General features: G+C 42.3%; 1 protein-coding gene across 1 annotated transcript in view; it reads left to right on the top strand.

Moving 5' to 3' along the window:
* LOC145354298 (receptor expression-enhancing protein 3-like) overlaps window positions 1–13418 on the top strand; it is a 60736-nt gene that overhangs the window by 16456 nt on the left and 30862 nt on the right. Inside the window, exon 2 of the mRNA XM_080205411.1 lies at window positions 6839–6911. Coding sequence (XP_080061537.1) covers window positions 6839–6911 — 73 coding nt within the window. The remainder of the gene's footprint in view (window positions 1–6838; window positions 6912–13418) is intronic.

The following is a 13418-nucleotide window of genomic DNA, read 5'->3' as shown; positions in this document are numbered from 1 at the left end:
AGGGCAATGGGAATGCAGAATTTATTTGCAAGTTGGGTTGATATGGTCACCATAATCACGAGAGGAAAGGGGCCTCTTATCCAAGATAAAAATGGAAAATGCTGGAAATACTTGGCGGATCTGGCAGTGCCTGTGGAGAGAGAAAGGGTTAAACAATTTACGTTGAATCAGTGCTGACGAAAGCTCACAATCTGAAACATTAACTATGATTCTGTCTCTGCTTTTCCTCCCTCCCTCCTCTCTCCACAGATGCTGTCAGATCTGTTTAACGTTTCCGGCATCTCCTGTCTTTAATATCCGTGTTACCTTAGTCGTGCCCCATCATTGCCTGGTGTTGATGTGCAGGTTCCAACAATTGAAACTTATTCTCCTCCATTTCCACAGCCACATGGAACCATTCCTTTCCTTTCTTTCCAGATGGTCAATTTTGTAATGATCAGAAATGTAGTTTAACCCCTAGTGCTGAGGTTGCAGTAGTGAGCTCACGTGTATCGTTGTGATCGGCACTTCAAGGGTTCATTTTATCAGCAAACTGAAAATGCCTGTTATTATGTAGACTAGATTGCTGAGCACTGATGTATAAAGATTTATTGCTTCGATTACTTGGGATGGTGTATTTAGTAGTTTACTAGATATTAAATCCAATATACAAATTAGAGCAGTAAAAATTCTTGATTAAAATCAGGAAATCCTATGTTTTCTCTTTGAGGTGTTGGATCCAACTTGCTGTCTCCTGTTTACTACGTTATCTGTTGGGATTTTAGCCAAGGTTTTTTTTAGCAAAATAGTCTGTGTGTTGTCTCGGCTTAGCAGAGGAGTTTCAGACATGTGTTCATATCCTTTCCCTGTCAAGGAAGAGGTTTCATTCCAGGGGCTTTGTGATCAGACATGTCCTTCCCTTGTGCATGTCACACTGAATCTAAATTGGCCAGCTTTTGAGCTATTCTTTAATGAAATTCACTATTTTTGTTGTCATTGGTTGACTTAAAATACTTGTTCATGCCATGCATGTTCCAACAAGGATTTTTGCACTGAAAATGAATCCATGCTGATTAGCTGTGCAAAATGGGCCTCCCTTTATTTGCAGATTGTTCTACTCTTGTGAAAAATCATCTATAACTGCATCTGACCTCAAAAGTGCAGCAGGTTTAAAGGGTGTTACATTTATAGCAACTCAAGTAAATAATGTAATTTTTAAGCAAGTGGGTAGTTGGAATGGACAAAGTTTCTCCGTTGAATATATCTGTAGATTTTTAGATCTGTATGTCAGTTCAATTTAACTTTTATAACCATAAACTTTAGCAGTATGTTTTCAGATTACTGTAAGTATACAGCTGCCATAATTTTTGAAACTGTTCGAAACACAGTAATAGAGACATTTTTCAGGCCAGTGCTGTCTATTGTGCCTGCATACTAGACTTTAGTTCACCAACCCTGAATTCTGTTTCCTGGTGGGAACTTTTGAACCTGCCTGAATTTCTTGCTGAATTATTGTTGTTAAGTCTATTCCAAATATTGCTCTTCTACATGTGAAATAAATTTATGGATTTTCCACTTTAGTCCTTCAGTTGAAACAGGAGCTATGATTCTCTGTGCACAGCAGGAAAACCAGATGTTGTCAAAGGCTGCTGACATATACACAACTGGTGTATGTAAAGTACTGTTAACTATATAGCAAATCTGTTTCCATTGATGTAAAATTCTTACCAACTTATGTCAATGTCTGAATATTAGTTGGCTTAATATACCCAATAATCTACATTTGAAAGGTCTGATGGACGATTTGCATGAGCATATTTCCTTACACAAGGAGTAAGGTCTTCTCTCGTAGAAATGTACAGAGCACTGAGTTCATCTTAAGTTGCACTATTATTCAGCACATTTTCAGTAACAAATGTGGTTATTGGTACAATTCTGACACTATTACAAAATCTTTTGGCTGAGTACAGTATCTGGTCAGGATTTGTTGTCTGCGAGCATTTGCTAACTTCAATATACAAGTCTTCCATTATGAAAGACTTAAATTTTTAGCTGAAGCCAGAGTGAAAGCCTGGCTTTGTTCCCATCTGGTTCATCTGGGCAAACTGCCATTAGTCTGTACACAAGATGTACGCTCTCATGTCTACATGTTGGCAGAGTTTGAACTGAGTGCTTGTAGTTTTTAAAACCATTTGAGATATGCAGTTCTTGAGGACGCAGCAAACATTGTATTGCTTTGTGGAGCAAAAATTTTGAAATGCTGTTACATTTATCAAAGCTTGAAAATAATAATGAAGGCCCAAAGATGAAGTGATGTTGAAGGTATATCTGAATAGCTTGAGCAGAATTATTTGCTGGGAATGAGGAATCCACTCAGCATATGAATTACTCTGGTGTGTTGTAATTTTTGGAGCAGAAGCAGATGGGCATATATCAAGTCATAAACAAATCGTCCATTGTCTCTTTTTCTTGCCATAAAAGTAATGTCTGCTTTTCGCCAGTGCATCAACAAAGGGTGTGTTTTTACTTTGAAGTCTGGTATAGTTCAGTTTGAGAAAATTTATGTTTTATGTTTAGGCAAGGGGGATACGTTATGGGCATAATGTGAAAATACCTACAACTGATAATGCAGGACTAGATGTTTGTCTCTCCCTTACAACCATTATTTTTAAACTCTTGTCCAATAAATTATCTACTTGCAACATGGCTAATTGTAGTTTTGGTTACTGGAGATGGTTGACCGAGCAATCTTGATACTCGTGCATATGTACTGTAACCTTGATGTGAGTTTCTTCATGTTAAGGTGGAGAATGTATTTGTGCTTTTGGTCAGTTTTTGTGCTTTGCTTTGGTTACCTGTGGAGCATTAAAAATGTTGGTCTTTACCATGGAGTCAGGGAAGGCGGCAAAGGCACATTGCAGGCAGCAGGGGCTGGGGAAGCACTGGTCTCAAAAATTGGGTGGCCTGGAGCATTTCGTCGTGCAAATCAACAGTCATGCAGGCCAGAGTGATACAACTGCTGGACAGCAACTAAATTACCCAACTGCAATGTCCGATGAATTCATTGCAGAATTCCAAACTTTGAAAGAGTGAAACTGCAAAATTAGACACACTGGTGGCAGATGTTGTGTAATGTGCACATTTTCTTTTATTCCTTTATAGGAATGTGTGTGGCGAGCTAGAGCAGCATTTGTTGCCCATACCTAACTACCCTTGATAAGATGGTGATGAACTGTCACCTTAAACCATTGCAGTCCATAGCCATGCCCACAGTGTTGTTTGGAGAGAGCTCCAGGATTTTGACCTAGTGATGGTGAAGAAACAGTGATGTATTTCCAATTCAGGATGATGGGGCGGGGTGGAAAAAATGTGGTAGTGATTTTCCAATGTGTCTCTGTTCTTATTAGTTTAGATGGTGAAGATTGCAGGATTGCCAGGTACTGTTGAAGGACACTTGGCAAGTTGCTTCAGTACATCTTATAAATGTTGTACGTAGCTGCCACTATGCACTGATGGTGGAGGAAGTGAATGTTTATGATGGTGGATTCAGTGCTGATCAAGTGGGCTGCTTTGTCTGGATGATGTCAAGTTTCTTGAATATTGTTGGAGTTGCACTCATGGATGCAAATTGCGAATGTTCCATTGCACCCCTGACTTGTGCCTTGTTGATGGCAAACAGGAATTGGGAAGTCAGGAGGTGAGTTACCCGCCACAATTCCCAGCTTTGACCTGCCCTTGTAGCTGTGCTATTTATATGGCTGTATGGCATGTCACTAAAACGGTGTTACCGTAGCACTCTGTAGTTGCATAAAGGCATCTGTCACCCTGCAAATAGTTCACAATTTTCCAAATGTATTTTTGTTTTAGGATACTTGTTTACTCCCTTCAGCAATGCTGTGTGTGTATTAAAGACAATTCTTTTTTGGAAACACCTACATTTAATTTCAGTGCACAAAACTAGACCTAGGATCTATTGGGCTAAGTGGGACAATAACTTCTATCTTCCCAAAGAACATGGCAATGTAATCTTAAAATTACAACTAAACTGGCTGAAAGCAATTCTAGAAAAATGTCTCTGTACAGACTTGTATGAGAAGTGATATGCCCTGAAAGGGTAGATTTGAGAGTTTACAAGGCAGATTGGTGTTGGGGACGGAAACTGTCAAGAAAGCATGGAAAGCTGCTACCTTCAGCAAAATAGCACAGCAGGCTAAGTGGATTCTCCTGCTGCTGCTAGATGGATCATAGTGTTTCAAACAAAAATAGTCCCCTACATATTTTCAAAGCTTCTGTTTTCTCAAAGGGGAAGGGTCAGTTGACTAGATGGGCCAGAGTCTGGTGGAGAATGTCACCATGTGGAGATGCTGGCATTGGACTGGGGTAAACACAGTAAGACGTCTCACAACACCAGGTTAAAGTCCAACAGTTTTATTTGGTAGCAAACGCCACTAGCTTTCGGAGCACTGCTGCTGCGTCAGGTGAGTGGGGAGTTCTGATCACACACAGGGCATATAAAGGCACACATTGAGTTTACAGAATACTGATTAGAATGTGAGTCTTTACAGCTAATCAAGTCTTAAAGGTGCAGACAATGTGAGTAGAGATAACATTAAGCATGGGTTAAAGAGTGAGTGAGATGTCGCAAGCCCAGGCAAGTCATGGGGGTTCAGATAGAGTGACATCAACCCAAGAGCCCGTTTGAGTCCATCCTCGTGTGCAGAACTTGGCTATCAGTTTCTCCTCAGCGACTGTGTTGTCGTGTGTCGTGAAGGCCGCCTTGGAGAACGTTTACCCAAAGATCAGAGGCCGAATGCCCATGACCGCTGAAGTGTTCGCCGACAGGAAGCAAGCAGTCTTGCCTGATAATTGTCAAGCAGTGTTCATTCATCCGTTGTCATAGCGCTTGCATGGTCTCCCCAATGTATCATGCCTTGGGACATCTTTTCTTGCAGCATATCAGGTAGACAACGTTGGCCGAGCTGCAGGAGTATGTACCAAGTACCTGGTGGATGATGATCTCGTGTGAGATGATGACATCTGTGTTGATGATCTGGCATGTCTTGCAGAGTTTGCTGTAGCAGGGTTATGTGGTGTGGTCACTGTTCTCCTGAAGGCTGGGTAGTTTGCTGCGGATAGTGGTCTGTTTTGAGGGTGTGCGGTTGTTTGAAGACAAGAAGTGGGGGTGTGGAGATGGCCTTGGCGAGATGTTTGTCTTCATCAATGACATGAAGACTCCAGAGAAGATGTCATAGCTTCTCCGCTCCGGGGAAGTACTGGATGACGAAGGGTACTCTGTCCACTGTGCCCTGTGCTCATCATCTGAGGAGGTCAGTGTGGTTTTTCGCTGTGGCGCGTCAGAACTGTCGATCGATGAGTCAAGCGCCATATCCTGCCCTTATGAGGGCATCTTTCAGCGACTGGAGGTGTCTGTTGTGATCACCCTCATCTGAGCAGATATTGTTTATACAGAGAGCTTGTCCATAGCTGATGGCTTCTCCAGCTTTCACCCTAAACACATTAAAGAAGCCATCCCCTACGGCCAAGCCCTCTGTATACACACGATCTGCACAGATGAGGAGGATCGCAACAGACATCTCCTGAAAGGTACCCTCATAGAACAGGATATGGCACTCGATTCATCGATCGACAGTTCTGAAGCGCCACAGCGAAAAACTGCACTGACCTCCTCAGAAGACAAACACGGGACACAGTGGACAGAGGACCCTTCGTCATCCAGGACTTCCCCGGAGCAGAGGAGCTACGACATCTTCTCTGGAGTCTTCAACATGTCATTGATGAAGACGAACATCTCGCCAAGGCCATTCCCACACCCCCACTTCTTGCCTTCAAACAACCGCACAACCTCAAACAGACCACTGTCCGCAGCAAACTACCCAGCCTTCAGGGGAGCAGTGACCACAACACCACACAACCCTGCCACAGCAACTTCTGCAAGACGTGCTGGATCATCGACACGGACGCCATCATCTCACGTGAGAACACCATCCACCAGATACATGGTGCATACGCCTGCAACTCAGCCAACGTTATCTACCTGATACGCAGCAGGAAAGGATGTCCCGAGACATGGTACACTGGGGAGACCATGCAGACGCTACGACAACGGATGAATGAACACCGCTCAACAATCAGCAGGCAAGACTGTTCTCTTTTTCCGTTGGCGAACACTTCAGCGGCCACAGGATTTGACCTCTGATCTTCGGGTAAACGTTCTCCAAGGCGGCCTTCATGACAGATGACAGCGCAGAGTCGCTGAGGAGAAACTGATAGCCAAGTTCCGCACACAAGGACGGGCTCAACTGGGATCTTGGGTTCATGTCATACTATCTGTAACCCCCATGACTTGCCTGGGCTTGCAACATCTCACTTACTGTCCTGTCTGGGGACAATACATATTTCCCTAACATATGCTTAATGCTATCTTCACTAACATTGTCTGCACCTTTTAAGACTTGATTAGCTGTAAAGACTTGCATTCTAATCAGTATTCTGTAAACTCAGTTTGTGCCCTTCTATGCCCTGTATGTGATCAGAACTCCCCACTCACCTGACGAAGGTGCAGCTGAAAGCTAGTGGCATTTGGTACCAGATAAACTGTTAGACTTTAACCTGGTGTTGTGAGACTTCTTACGGAGATTGTCACCAACTGCCCTGTACTGGCTATGGCAGCCTGCTTCCTTGGTTTGCCTTGTGCTTGATGTGCAGTGGATGCCTCTCAAGCTACATACCCAACTGTTCCTCCCTGTCTCTCTCTGTCACTGTACCACAGCTAATTACCATTACTTTGCATATAAATGTGTATTGCGTATCTTCTAACTGATTTTCTTTTTTCCAACAGCCTTGTATTTGGGACCTTGTATCCTGCTTACTATTCGTACAAAGCTGTGAAAACCAAAAATGTAAAGGAATATGTAAGTGCCTCTTTGAATTGGATCCTACAACTTCTTATGCAAAAAAATCCTTTTAAACTGAAATTACTTGGTCATACTACACTACCACAAATTCTAGTTTTCAATCCCTGCTGTCCTGTTTCCAGATATGTAATTACGAATAGCTAAAGGTGATTTTTAAAAATTTAACTGAATATTGTCAGTTGTGCTGTACATTATTGAATGAATTTGTAGTATCATAACACAGTGGTGAGGCTTTTGGATTGGTTCTTTACCCTCGTAAAGAAATCTTATGAGCCACAAGTAATGATATAAGATGTGACTTACCCAAGTATGACAATGTGATCTTGATTTTAAAGTTGCTGGCAGCTTGTGAGGTGAGAATGGTATTAAGAAACAAAGATAAGGTGGAGTGATTGTGAGTAACTGATAGGTCACTTTTACTTTTGCAATATTGGAGTAACCAGCTTGTTGAATAAAAGTTGTTTGTGTTGTCATGCCACCGGGTTCTGTTTCTTCCCTGCCCCCATCCTTTCTGTTCTGCTTAAATTTTAAAACATAAGTTGTGACCAGACACCACCTTGTCTGCCTCGTCTTGACAAGATTTGTTTTCCTTGATCTTTCTGCTGCTGTAAATTCTTTCCAAGGTTTTTTTTTCATATCCCTTGGCACGAAGTGTAGATTGCATAAGTGAATGCAATGAAATTGCATGATCAAGCCAATTTAACTAAAGTACAGATGTTTCAAAGATTGTGTTCCATATCTTGAACCCTAAAGTTTTTCAAATTCTTGTTTCTTGTCTTTCTAGTGTCTTGTACATAGTCTCATGATGGCAAAATGAGTTTGGACACCGCTGAAATTATTCTAATTCCGTCTGAGATTTCAGTCATTTAGCTTTATGTACAGTGCTGTATGCACAAGTGGGAACTTGAGTCCCAAAACCTTGTAAGGGGAGGACCTTTTGTAACTTAGTTCAGAGGAGACTTGTGTCATGCTGACTGGAAATCAAGTTTCAGGAGGTTAAAAACACAATATGCATAAAGAGAGTGATGCAGAGAATTTTTATATTTTAATAAATCTAAATCTTAAAAAAAAATCCACCTGCAGTGTCACTTAACAAATCAGATTAAACCTGGTTTTAAATATGGAGGGTGCATAGAGAAGACTAAAAGCAATGGATCGCAATTAGTCTGCAAAACCAACTGTTGAAAGTAATATCCAGGTAAGACAGAGAAATTGTGATACTCAAAGTAAGTGTGATAATGAGGAAGTGTGCATTGGACACAAGACTTGGATTATAAAGTAGCAGATTTTGTGGTCGTGCTGAAACCAGATTATTGTTGGAGGTAATGAACAAACTGAGTCTTCCAATTTCAACAGGGTCTTTGCTCAATATGCATGAGGAGCAGTACTCAGAGCTGTAATTCCAGCTTGTTCCCTAGCGGCTCTGCTAATCATAGGTTCTTACACATTCTTATACTATAAAAGTGCTGCATCTTGATTAGGTCACCACATTGTCACTTGAAATTTGTTGAAGTTCTGTTTTGATCACATGCTGATCCATTGTCATGTGTGCTTTATCTTTAATTGTTTTCTGAACATATCCTGTCTACCTGTTTGCAATATCAGAATACTGTAGTTATCAAGCCGGTTTCAACGGTGTGTTAATTGTCCCTGTTTCCCTAATACTTGATTAATATTCCAGAGACGCAGTGGCTCTTCTAGACATTGTGAAGTATTGATAAGTAATGTCAATTCTCTTATTGTTGCTGTAACCTCAAAGATCTCACCTGGCGTGTGAATGTTTTCATGCCACCTGTGATGTAGTTGCTTGTAATCTGTCATGTGTCTGCCTGCAGTGAATTCAATTTAACCATTTGTGATGGAAAAAATGAATAACTGCGGCACTGAGAGGAAGTGAATAAGGACTGGATTGGTAATATTGCTTTGAACTAATGATGAGCAAAGCCGCAAGTCAGGACGGAAAGATTAATGTGACAAGTAAGAATAACCGGAATAAAAACTACAAATGCTGTGTAACTATTTGGCATGTCATGACTGGAGGGACTGATTGTGGACAAGTCCCCAGGACCGGATGGAATGCATCCAAGGGTTCTGAAGGAGATGGCGGAGGTGATAGTGGATGCCTTGGTGATTATTTTCCAAACGTCGCTGGATTCCGGGGACGTGCCGGAAGATTGGAAAACGGCTAATGTTACGCCATTGTTTAAGAAGGGTGGCAGGCAAAAGGCGGGGAATTATAGGCTGGTTAGTTTAACGTCTGTTGTAGGAAAAATGTTAGAATCTGTGATCAAGGAGAAAATAGCGAGGCATCTTGAGACTTGTTTGGTAGAGCAGACACAGCACGGTTTCGTTAAGGGGAAGCCGTGTCTGACGAATTTATTGGAGTTCTATGAGGATGTGTCTAGGGCGGTGGATAGAGGAGAGCCGGTGGATGTGGTCGGTCTTGATTTTCAGAAGGCGTTTGACAAGGTGCTTCACAAGGTTATTGCAGAAGGTCAGGGGGCATGGAGTTGGGGGTAGGGTGTTAGCATGGATAGAGGATTGGCTGTCAAATAGGAGGCAGAGAGTGGGGGTCAATGGGTGCGATTCGGATTGGCGGTTGGTGACTAGTGGAGTGCCCCAGGGGTCGGTGCTGGGGCCTCAGCTATTCACCAATTATATAGATGATCTGGAGGAGGGAACCGAGTGTATGGTGTCGAAATTTGCTGATGACACGAAGATTGGTGGAACGGCAAATTGTGCGGAGGGTGTGGAGAGTCTGCAGAAGGACCTAAATAGGCTGGGCGAATGGGCCAGGAACTGGCAAATGGAATTTAATGTTGGCAAATGTGAGGTTGTCCACTTTGGTAGGAAGGACTATTACTTACGTGGCGAAAAACTGCAGCATGCGACGGTGCAGAGGGATCTCGGGGTCCTTGTGCATGAGTCACAAAAACCCAGCCTGCAGGTGCAGCAGGTGGTCAGGAAGGCGAATGGGATGCTGGCCTTCATAGCGAGGGGGATTGAATATAAAAGTAGGGAGGTCTTGCTGCAGCTGTACAGGGCACTGGTGAGGCCGCAGCTGGAGTACTGTGTGCAGTTTTGGTCGCCGTACTTACGCAAGGATATCTTGGCCTTGGAGGGAGTGCAGAGGAGGTTTACTAGGCTGATTCTGGAGTTGAGGGGGTTGAACTATGAGGAGAGGCTGAATAAACTAGGCTTGTACTTGTTAGAGTTCAGAAGAATGAGGGGAGATCTCATTGAGACGTACAAGATGTTGAATGGGATGGATAGGATAGAGGTGGAGAGGCTCTTCCCGCTCAGAAAGGACAGTAGGACTAGAGGGCCCAGCCTCAGGATAAAGGGGGGGGCGGTTTAGAATGGAGTTGAGGAGGAACTTCTTCACTCAAAGGGTGGTGAATCTCTGGAATTCTCTGCCCGTTGAAGTGGTGGAGGCTGCCTTGCTCAATATTTTTAAGACGCGGGTTGATAGGTTTTTGATAGGCAAGGGGATTAAGGGTTATGGGGAGAGGGCGGGAATGTGGAACTGAGCCACGACAGATCAGCCATGATCTTATTGAATGGCGGGGCAGGCTCGAGGGGCTAGATGGCTACTCCTGCCCCTATTTCTTATGTTCTTTATGTTCTTATGTCAGGCAGTATCTATGGAGAGAGAACAAGATTTGATGTTTCAGAGCTTGTTTCGGACCTTTCATCAGAAAAGGAAGAAGTTAACACATAACAAGGTTTCTACCAAATGCAAAGATAGAGACAAAGGGTAGGGGAGAAGGCCTTTCAGGTGGAAGGCAGAAGACATTAAGTGACAAAAGAGAAATCATCAATAAATGAGAGTGGGCAAGGAGCGACAGAATGGCACTAAATAGTAAGACAGCTAGCACAGATTTAATAGGCTGATCATTCTTTTGTACTGTGAAATGTGGATTCTATAAAAGATCCTTTATTTTTCCCCCCAGTTTTATGATGCTTTTAGTTCATAAATTTCTTCAACTAGCATTGATTTGAGCTGTTACAGGCTGAAGTGTGAGTATCAAACGCCATCCCAATGTGGAAATAGGCTATCTATAATTGTACCACTGGTTGGTCATCTGAGCTGAAGTGAGCATAGTATAAAAATTCATATTCGCAGAATGATGTACTAAAATCCTGGTGACAACTTTTCACCATCTGTTGCTCCCTGTCTGGCCAGCTGCTGGCATAAGCAGTATTGTTGATTGGAGCTTCATGCCTTTTATGCAGTAAATTTAAACATCGTGTTGATGACCATCATATTCTAACTCTCAAGTTACAGGAACATGTGTTGAGCTGCAAAATCTCTGCCCGCTGAAGCCCCATGTAGGATTTATTTGTACGCTACTGGCAAACGGCAATTTCATTACATTTGGCCCGAAGCAGTCCCAATATTACAGTGTGATTTTATTAAGTAGATCTGCAATTCCAGCAGAATAAGCTGATCATAAAGGTGATATATGTCAAACTGTGAATTCTGGAAATGCACAGCATGGGTTGACTTGCATATGAAGAAGCATCTTACTAGATTTGGCAAGAAGAAACAAATCATTAGTCTGTCTAATGTTTGGCTTGACTAGATCAGGCTTAGTTCTTGCAATACAGTTAACGCTTAATGGATATGGTACTTGATTTCAAGGTATGACTAGCTCGGAATACTGCAGGATGACGATGTTCTACTGTAGTTGGCAGCAAAGATCCTACTTGTGTTTCATTAAAACAAAGTGGATTAATTCTAAATTCCTTGCTAAATCAATATTGCAGCAAGATTTTTGCATACAAAGTGTTCTGTGAATGCAGTTTTAAAACATTATTCTTTTTAACCAAGTCATTTCTTTACACATGGTTCACACTCGTGGTTTGCAACATGCGAGTGTGGGTAGTTCCCTCGCCAGAGCTACTGACAAACTCCCTGAGACCTTTTGCTAATGTCAGCTAACCAGAGGGAAACAACGCTGCTATTATGGGGGAAACTCATTTTTTTTTCTCTGGCATGTTATTTCTGTTGTTAAACAGCGAATCAGGAAAGAGACAGCAATCTGATCAGAGATGGACAAGCCCCTGGGATTGCCACACATGCAGTGGATTCGGAGTTGGCTTTCAATTCCACAGATGTTAGTTGTTAAACTGTATTTATTCAGGACTGCTGCTCCTTGGGTTTGCGTGTGTTTTTATGAAGAGACACTGGTTTCAGCCTTAGAGTTGATCCCAGTGAAGGCCAAGAGAAGTTTAATTTGGCTTTTAGACAGTGAGGATATTTGACGCCGAACCCTGAAGTAGTTGCTTTCTTACTTGATCTGCAGTGAGCTGGCCAAACTGCAGCCCCACGAAGGGTGTTTTAACTTGCTGTGATTCACATTATCAGTAAGTTAGCATTCCACAATTTCAGACATGTTTTGTAAACAAGTCGTGACAAGTCTGTTCGCTTGCAGCTGTTTCAGTAAATCCTGTTTGCTTTTCCTTACTATAAGTGAGAGGTGCCATTGTGTTATGTCAATGTTGTGAAATCTGTCAAACTGGCTCTTTGAGGCAGCTGAATCACCTTGAAATTTGGTCATGTTTCAGATTCTGGTGTTTGTGAACAGAACTCACGTTTAGTGTATCACTGTACTTTTAGCTCACTTATAAGGAAAACTCAGTATTCACAAGATTGAAGATGCCATGGAAACCATATTGTAAATATATTCAGTAGACATGATGTAATTTTCACATATTTAAAGCAGGGTATTTTGCACTCAGTTGCTTGATGACAGCTGCATTGGCTCTTGAGGCTTTCGGTTGTCAATGCTGTCTAAGCGTGTGTGACTTCTTTCTCTATGAACTTTGCTTTCACGAGGCTGGTAAGTTGTTGCTCACCCTATTGTTTATGCCTGTTAACTTGCCAGATAAAATAACTGCAGACCAAAAAAAATTGTTCCCTCATCCAAGTAACAAGTTTATTTTCAGCTGCCCTTCTGTGTGGAAAGCTACTCAAGTCCATTTTGACCCCTTGGAACAATCTTTGTGTCCATGTTCAAGTTACTTTTTATGACTGGTTGCTTTCCCAAGATGTTCGCAGTGAAAGATTAAAAGTGTCTTTTTTGTATCTAGCTAATTCTTTCCAGCTTATTTTTTTCAATGCCGTGTTTCCTTCACTGCATCTCTTCTTCCCCATCCACCTCCGTGACATGGAGATGCCGGCATTGGACTGGGGTGGACACTGTAAGAAGTCTCACAACACCAGGTTAAAGTCCAATTGGTTATTTGGTAGCATGACCTTTTGGAGTGCTGTCCCTTCGTCAGGTGACTGAAGGATTGGATTCGCAAACAGGGCATATATAGACACGGACTCAATTACAAGATAATGGTTGGAATGCAAATCTTAACAGGTGCAGACAATGCAAGTGGAGAGAGGGTTAAGCACAGGTTAAAGATGTGTAAATTGTCTCAAGCCAGGACAGAGATTTTTTGCAAGCCCAGGCAACTCGTGGGGGTTACAGATATGTGACATGACCCCAA

The sequence above is a fragment of the Carcharhinus amblyrhynchos genome, chromosome 17, assembly GCF_965287045.1.
Source record: "Carcharhinus amblyrhynchos chromosome 17, sCarAmb.v2.hapA, whole genome shotgun sequence".
NCBI lineage: Eukaryota > Metazoa > Chordata > Chondrichthyes > Carcharhiniformes > Carcharhinidae > Carcharhinus > Carcharhinus amblyrhynchos.
Note: the sequence above shows the minus strand (reverse complement) of the source record. Positions and strands in the feature narration are given on the sequence as shown.